General features: G+C 35.0%; 1 protein-coding gene across 1 annotated transcript; it reads left to right on the plus strand.

The window, feature by feature from the left end:
• Positions 1–1,258: 1,258 nt before the first annotated feature.
• LOC110020583 (ABC transporter G family member 6-like) lies at positions 1,259–6,694 on the plus strand. The gene is made up of 4 exons (XM_020718733.1): positions 1,259–1,667; positions 2,682–3,225; positions 4,267–4,573; positions 5,819–6,694. The coding sequence occupies exons 1-4, from the start codon at positions 1,331–1,333 to the stop codon at positions 6,590–6,592; spliced, it is 1,962 nt and encodes a 653-aa protein (XP_020574392.1). The 5' UTR covers positions 1,259–1,330; the 3' UTR covers positions 6,593–6,694.
• The last annotated feature ends 1,838 nt before the right edge of the window (positions 6,695–8,532 follow it).

An 8,532-nucleotide genomic window follows, 5' to 3' on the forward strand; every position in this document is an offset into this window, starting at 1 on the left:
AGGGAGGGGAAAAAAGAAATAAGAAACGTGGACTGCTCCTGTGGCCCACATTTATATCTGCTTACTCAAAGAAACTGTTGCACCACTTCCCAATGAGAGAGTTTTCACCTTGAAACCACACCGCACCAAACAAACCCTAATTCATTTATTCATTAAAGTTTTCGGACAACATGAGCCCTAGGATCTGACACTTAAAAATTCTTCTTTTTATGTCCTATTAATATGCTATTAAAGCATATTTACAAATTAAAATTTTCTTGTCATTAAAAATAACTAATTCTGCCGTGCCGGTTATAATAGTTATGTTTTAGCTCACTCATTTATATGCATGTGCAAAAATTTATATCAACAAGAAGATTTTATTCCACTAAGTAGGGTAAGCTACATGAATTCTTTTTCTCCACTTAATTCTATTCTGTTAAGTGCCATATCTTCATTTAATTCTAATAATTTAAGATATTTTATTATCCCACATCGCCAAATCTTTTTAGTTCTACATTCATCTTTCTTAATATAAATTTAATATAAAATATCTACTCTCCTAATGAGATTTGCAGACAACTTATTACTTCTGATAAATGTATTCTAATAATTTAAGATATTTTATTATCCCACATCACCAAATCTTTTTAGTTCTACATTCATCTTTCTTAACATAAATTTAATATAAAATATCTAGTCTCCTAATGAAATTAGCAGACAACTTATTACTTCTGATAAATGTACGACGACTTCCAATCGTATAAAATGCACAGCTACAGCACCCAGCCTGTACGTATTTCATGCGCTTTTATGTCCACACATCTGAAGTCGGCACCTAATAATTCATCCATCATTAATACAAATATTTTAACATTTTACCGCCCCAAATATTCTAATCCCCACACCACATCATTTTTATCAAGTCAATTTTTCTAAAAAATTGCAAATTTAACCAAGCTATCGTATTACCCGCAGCCATTCCCAATAAAAAACGCAACTTTTTTTCCCACCCGACCAGCAAATAACTCCCTGAAATACTTAATCTTCTCAGTCTTCGACCCTTACATAACCATAGACCAAACTAAAACTCTCATGCCCCCCCCCCACTCTAGAGAGAAAAAGGGACGGTAGGATTTAGATAAACACCCTCACCTAATCCCCGAATCTTCTCACACTTGGACCGAAACTGAAACACATGTTAGGAAGCGTAGCTCACCACCATTCCTGGTTGATATAAATTTGGAAGGAATTATACTATCATCAAGTACATAAAATATAAAATATATATACTCTTTCTTTTCACTATAAGAAGAAAGAAAGCTAGCAGATTAGTAAAAGGGTACAAACGATGTTGGGGTTGGCTGACAGGCTCCCGTTCTTCGAGCGGAGGATGAGTACAATGGAGGAATCGAGTGAGTTAAGCCAAAATGAACTTCTTTTCAACCACTACACCGCCGGAAGGGGATCGCAAACTCTGGGGCAACTTCTGAAGCGGGTCGGTGACATCAGCGACCACCAGGTGCCGGAGTTCGGCGAGCTCAGCCCCGAGCCTGGTCGGAGTATTCCCTTTGTTCTTGCATTCAGCGATCTTAGTTACAGCGTTAAGGTGTCAAAAAAGCTGTCTTTTTTGCGGCGGGGGAATGGGGAGTTTTCGAACACGAGGATGCTGCTGGATAACATTTCAGGTAGGAGTGGTCTAAATCCTGGTGATGGTTATGTACTGATTTAGATTTGATTCAGATTAATTTTCCAGCATGTGAATTTATTTCCTATCATTCCTTAGTTTATATGTAGGTCAATGGCTCTACATACATACAGTTTATGTGCTCAATTATATAAGAAAATATATATTGTTGGCTTAGAAAGAATGATTTGTGCTATAATCGCTTAAGATTTTAACATCAATTTAATTTATAAGAAACAAAACCTTTTTTTTTCTATTATGATAAAACATAACTCAATTTAATTTATAAGAAACAAAACCTTTTTTTTTTCTATTATGATAAAACATAACCATAGACAATATCAATCTCTCATTAAATATATATATGCATGCATATGTATCATACAGTTTTTATGTATTTTATTAAAGATCTAAATTTTAATTAGTATTTATATTTATACCATTTTACAGTCATAATCACATAAAAAATTTTGCATGAAAAAAATTTGAAAAGAAAAATGATGTTTTTTGTAAAAGATATATAAATATAAAAGATTTGTATATAGGAATTATAGGATTTGCATAAACCCCCCCCCTCCCCATTTTAAAACCTAATAAACATTATTTAGTTTATCCATTTTACAATTATAGTTTCAATATGCCAAATATTTATAACTTCTAATGTATTTAATTGCATGCTATTTAGTATTTGCCCTTATGCACTACAAAATTTAGATAAATATATTCAAAATAAAATTAATATATACTTCAAAATTTATTCATATCATATCATAAATTTGAAGCCAAATTAATGAAAGATTAAAATCATCTTGTGTATGATGGTGTGGATCGTATCACATAATCGAACGCACAGCATGATACGATTCACATCGTAGTCTAACGCACGGTATGATACGATTCACATCATAGTCAACACTTTTGAATATTAATGAGCTCATCTTCTTCTATAGTTTTGTTCAATCCACTAAAAGAAAAAAGTCCTAATCCAAACTTTCAAACCATCTAATAATTTCAGGGGAGGCGAAAGAAGGGGAGATCTTAGCCGTCCTGGGCGCAAGCGGGTCCGGCAAATCGACGCTCATCGATGCACTAGCCAACCGCATCTCCAAAGAGAGCTTAAGAGGATCCATCTCTCTCAACGGCGAGCCGCTCGACTCCAAGCTCCTTAAAGTCATCTCCGCCTACGTGATGCAGGACGATCTTCTCTACCCCATGCTCACCGTCCAGGAAACCCTAATGTTCGCCGCCGAGTTTCGCCTCCCGCGAACGCTCTCGAAATCCAAGAAGAAGAGCCGAGTCCAGACGCTGATCGATCAGCTTGGTCTCCGGCGGGCTGCGAAGACCATCATCGGCGATGAGGGACACAGAGGCGTTTCCGGTGGCGAGCGGCGGAGGGTTTCGATCGGCACGGACATTATACACGATCCCATTATTCTGTTCCTCGACGAGCCGACCTCGGGGCTGGACTCGACCAGCGCCTACATGGTGGTGCAGGTGCTGAAGCGGATTGCGGAGAGCGGGAGCATTGTTATCATGTCCATTCACCAGCCTTCGTACAGGTAAGTTAATTGGTGATATCCTAAAACAAAGATTTACATACATACCACTATATGTAAATAAATAGGAATTGGTGGTATGTATGTAAATGATTCTAAATAAAATAGTTTTTTTCTTTAATTTTCTTATAAATTTTATTTTAATATATTTCTGACGTAGGAATACGTAGCTTCGTGGCATATTTACTGAAAATATGTATAAACATTGTTTTCCACGTAAAACCAAGCGTCAGCATCAGTTCTAATTATATTGAAGCCGTTAAGTTTCTCATTTTTGATATATTTGTCATGCGCGATGATGTTCAATTAATAATTTATGCTAAAAATATGATATTTTTTTAATATTTATCTTATTTAATATTAATTGCAATTATTTCCTAAATTTAATATTATTTATATTTATAATATTTTCGTTTTATAAATATAGCAAAATACTAATTATGATATTTTTATTGAAATACCAGAATTTTAAGAGGTGTGCATGCAAGCTATGAGTCAAAATTTTGGATCAATTTTTTTCAAGGGGACTCCAACTAGGCTCAAACAGGATCTTTAACAGCTTTAGACAGAAATTAGGGCTGTAAATTAACAAATTTAGCTCGAAGTTCTTAAAATGCTTGAAAATTGATTCAAGTTTTAGTTTAAAGAAATGGAAGCAAAAATTTTAGCTTGAGAATTTACCTACATAGGACCCAATTTTTATGCATTTACTTATCTCGCCCCCAAATTTTAATTTTTTAGCACAATTTTCTATGCATAGAGGGTAAATTTCTGAAATCCACCATCTGATACATAAGCAAGAAACTAAAGATGTATAGATTGTAAAAATCAAAGCTTAGGTTTGAGTTAAATGCATAAGAATGGAGAGTTGCCAATGTAAATTTCTGATTTTTTTAATCCGCACGGCTCCAAAGCAGATGTTTAACAGCTTAGTTAGACGTTAAATATGTAAATACACAAGCATTATCTGTCATCCATGCTGCTCTGTGTTTTATTATAGCTATTTCATTAATTACGTCTAACAAAATCTCCCGCCTGTCGCAGAATCCTCGGCCTCCTGGACCGCCTCCTCTTCCTCTCCCGCGGCCAAACCGTCTTCAGCGGCACCCCCAACACCCTCCCCCACTACTTCGCCGAATTCGGCAAACCCATCCCCGAAAACGAGAACCGAACCGAGTACGCCCTCGACGTCATTCGCGAGCTCGAATCCACCCCCGGCGGCGCCAAACCCGCCACTAACTCTCGCCGCACGCCGGAGCTGTTCGGCATCCGCCTTGGGGCTGTTCTCGTCACCGGGTTTATTCTTGCCACGATTTTCTGGAAGCTTGATAATTCGCCCAAGGGCGTGCAGGTACGGCAGTTGCATTGTTTAGGGTCCTTTAGGCAGCTTATTTGGTGCGCTCAAGTTTTGAAAACACATATGTTCTGTTTGGTTAAACTGCGTCTTGACAGTTTATGCGTTTTCAAAACGCAGAAAATAATGTTTAGCATCACACATATTTAGGTGTTTTTTCAAGTGAGGTGAGAATTTATTGACAATGATCTGATTTTTCTAAAAAAATAAAAATTTATAATATTTACCAAACACCTAGCTTATCAGTCTTGCCACGATTTTCTGGAAGCTTGATAATTCGCCAAAGGGCGTGCAGGTACGGCAGTTGCATTGTTTAGTTTGGTGCGGTCAAGTTTTAAAAACACATCTGTTCTGTTTATTTAGGTGTTTTTTCAAGTGCGATGAGAGTTTATTAATAATGATCTGATTTTTTCAAAAAAATAAAAATTTATAATATTTACCGTACCTAGCTTATCAGCAGATTATTTAATAAGCCCAAATAAGCCAAGGTGATTTACAATTCTTATGTATTTGCATATCTCACCCCTGAAATTTTAATATTTACGTGTGTATATATATAACTTAAATATTTGATATCACCCCCAAATTAACATTATTAACATTTTTTAAAAGCCAATTACAACTTCTAGGCGTGTAAATATAAAATTTTGGGAATAAGATATGTAAATGCATAAGATTTCAGTGCTTGGTATGTAAATTTCCTTTAATTAATTTATTTATTTAGTTTGGAGTTTAATTAGGCTGATTTTTAAAATCTTTTTTAAATTTTATTTCTATTAAATACAAGGGCCAAACTAATTAAGTGGAGATTTTCAATAGACCAAAAATATGAGTATTTCTTTCTTTATTTTATTAGAATTTCTGTGATATTAATTTATATCTCTAAAACCTGTATAATTTGAAAAATACACAGTAAATGAAAATAAAAATACATGATAAAACTTCCAAATGAAAGATAAATTTATATTTAAATAAATATTTTATGAAATTAATCTATGCGCTAATTTGATAAAAAATGTATATTTTTTTAAATAAAAATTTTAAATATTTACTGACATCCATTACAAGTGTTTTTAGAGTTTAAATTCTAATATTTACTGTTAGAAAAAAATTAAATGCAATTATTATGCATTTCTATATCTAATATTTAAAATTTCATTTTTTTTTATTAAAAATAATTTGCAAAATTATACGTAAATTAAAAAATATATCTATTCATAACTGTCCATTACATGCTTGCAGGAACGAATGGGTTTCTTCGCCATAGCCATGTCCACAATGTTCTACACATGCGCGGACGCGCTCCCCGTCTTCCTTCAAGAACGCTACATCTTTATGCGCGAGACGGCCTACAACGCCTACCGCCGCTCCTCCTACGTGCTCTCCAACGCCATCGTCAGCTTCCCATCCCTTGTCCTCCTCTCCGCTGCCTTCGCCGCCACCACATTTTTCGCCGTGGGGCTCGCCGGTGGCACTGAAGGCTTCATCTTCTTCTTCCTCATCGTCCTCGCCTCCTTCTGGGCGGGCAGCGGCTTCGTCACCTTCCTCTCCGGCATTGTCTCCCACGTCATGCTTGGCTACACCATCGTCGTCGCCATCCTCGCCTACTTTCTTCTCTTCAGCGGCTTCTTCATAACGAGGGACAGAATTCCCGCGTACTGGATTTGGTTTCATTATCTCTCGCTGGTGAAGTATCCGTACGAGGGGGTGCTGCAGAACGAGTTTGATAATCCGAGGAAGTGTTTTGTTAGGGGTGTGCAGATGTTCGACAACACGCCGCTGGGGGCTCTGCCGACGTTGGTGAAGGTGAATGTTCTGAAGGCGATGAGTGATTCGCTTGGGGTGGGATTGACGAGCCGGACGTGTATTACGACGGGGACGGATATATTGAAGGAGCAAGGGGTGACGGATTTGAGCAAATGGGGGTGCTTTTGGGTTACTGTGGCGTGGGGTTTCTTGTTCAGGATATTCTTCTACTTTGCGTTGTTGGCAGGAAGCAAGAACAAGAGAAGTTAGACGATGAATGAAGGCAGGAAGAGATGAAGGACGTGATGCATGCATGTATTCAGACTGATATATATGAATATATATATAGATATATATACATAGGCATTGAAAGGGAGAAGTGTGAATATATATATAGATATATATACATAGGCATTGAAAGGAAGAAGTGAAATAAGCTACGTTTTTTTTTTCTTTTGATGGAATTTATCATACAACTTCTCTATCAAGAAAGTATAGTTTCATATATTGAATTTGGATTTGTGCCAAGGAATTGTGAAGGGAAGTATGAGGGCATGAGTGGGAGCACTGAATCTGACTTAAAGTGAAGATATTAATAAATTAATTGCTTTCAATCTATTCGGATAGAATAGAGAGGTAGTCTAAGAATGCAATTATGACTGGCTTTAGTGGAAGTATAGTAATTGATTGCTTGCAATGACTTTAGACTTTGGAATGTAATTATTTTAGTTATTGTATGCCTTTTTGATTGAAACATGGCTGCACCTTGTTTTGATGCTGTATTTAGTGTTCTCGGAGTATTGAAAGCCAGAAGTATATTTGTTTTATTTTTGTGCCCTTCAATATGTGTTTGGCTTTTTTATGGTGTTGGAGCACTTGTGCCTCAAACTAGTACTTGTTGGATTTGGTTTTTTTTGTTTTTGGTTTTTCTTCATCAATGGCCCACATGGTTGGTAGTCATGTCATGGAAAATTTCATAACAGTGTATATTATCATCTCAATTACTGTTTAGTTTGACACAAATACCAAAGTTATTTATATGCCATTCTTCTGAGCAGGAGCTTGTGGGAAATATGCAGTCATTCATATCGAAAATTGATCATGTACTCATGATTTGCAAAGAATTCCAAACAAGATCTTGCAATTCTTGATTGGTAACTCCATTGTTACGATCATGAACTCATTGATTACATCAACTAGCACGTGCGGTTATTTAGTTCAATATATGTAACAATATTATGTGAAATTAACTGAACTTGCACATAATTTAAACCATGTTAGATACTTTTTTTTAACCTTCTTACTCTTAATGCTCTGGTCATTTAAATTCAACGAGCTCAACTGATTGTAGAATGAAAATTTTTACAATCATGTGAATATTATATTTGGGATATAGAGTTAATCAGCCACTTCTAAATAATATATTTTATTAAAAAAAGGGCATTTCCTTGAATGTTTACTTCATCAAATAAAAAAGTTTTGATGAAAATAATCTTGGAGCTTGCATAGTATCAGTGGAATATTTACTTCAAGTTATATTAGAGCATCAATTTTTAAACGATATGACAAAAATCATTAAAGGACATACTTATTTCAATTAAATTATTTTTTTATCTGATTATAGAAAGTGTTAAATGTAATTACTAACATACATTATAATGAACTTCAAAACATTACTTTTCATGCCAAATATTTTTTTTTAACTCCCAGATCAACACAATGGCTCAAATTTTAGCCATACTTGCTCACGAACATTAAAGATCACATCTACTCGCTAATTATTCTTCATCAATCAAAAGTAAGGTAATACTTGGCTTTATGCTTTCTAAGTTTACTAACAAATGTCTCTTTTAACACTAACTCTATTCTCTTATAACACTCCTTCAAGTCTTACTTGACATTCATGTTATCATTGGTTTTACCCTTAACATTCATAATAGTTTTGAAAATATTATCCAAAAAAATTTCTCTACGTACACTGCCTCAAGATTATGTCTAATCATATTCTTCGTCAGGTAGCTCAAATCTATGAAAACAACTATTTTTTTCTAGTTATAATTAACACTAAATTTAAGCAAAGGATGTGAAGAAAAGTTGAGAAAATCAGTAATATTTATAATTACACTAGTAATCTGGTTTTTTCTAGTTATAATTAACACTAAATTTAAGCAATGGATGTGAAGATAACTCCAAAAAATCGGTAATATTTA

Source organism: Phalaenopsis equestris, unplaced genomic scaffold (assembly GCF_001263595.1).
Source record: "Phalaenopsis equestris unplaced genomic scaffold, ASM126359v1 Scaffold000104, whole genome shotgun sequence".
In the NCBI taxonomy this organism is placed as follows: domain Eukaryota; kingdom Viridiplantae; phylum Streptophyta; class Magnoliopsida; order Asparagales; family Orchidaceae; genus Phalaenopsis; species Phalaenopsis equestris.

Bases quoted from the DNA above. Each gene is read 5' to 3' on its own strand.
- LOC110020583 (XM_020718733.1), top strand. From the start codon at position 1,331: ATGTTGGGGTTGGCTGACAGGCTCCCGTTCTTCGAGCGGAGGATGAGT. The intron at 3,226-4,266 runs GTAAGTTAATTG...CGCCTGTCGCAG, and splicing joins ATTCACCAGCCTTCGTACAG to AATCCTCGGCCTCCTGGACC. The intron at 4,574-5,818 runs GTACGGCAGTTG...ACATGCTTGCAG, and splicing joins ATTCGCCCAAGGGCGTGCAG to GAACGAATGGGTTTCTTCGC.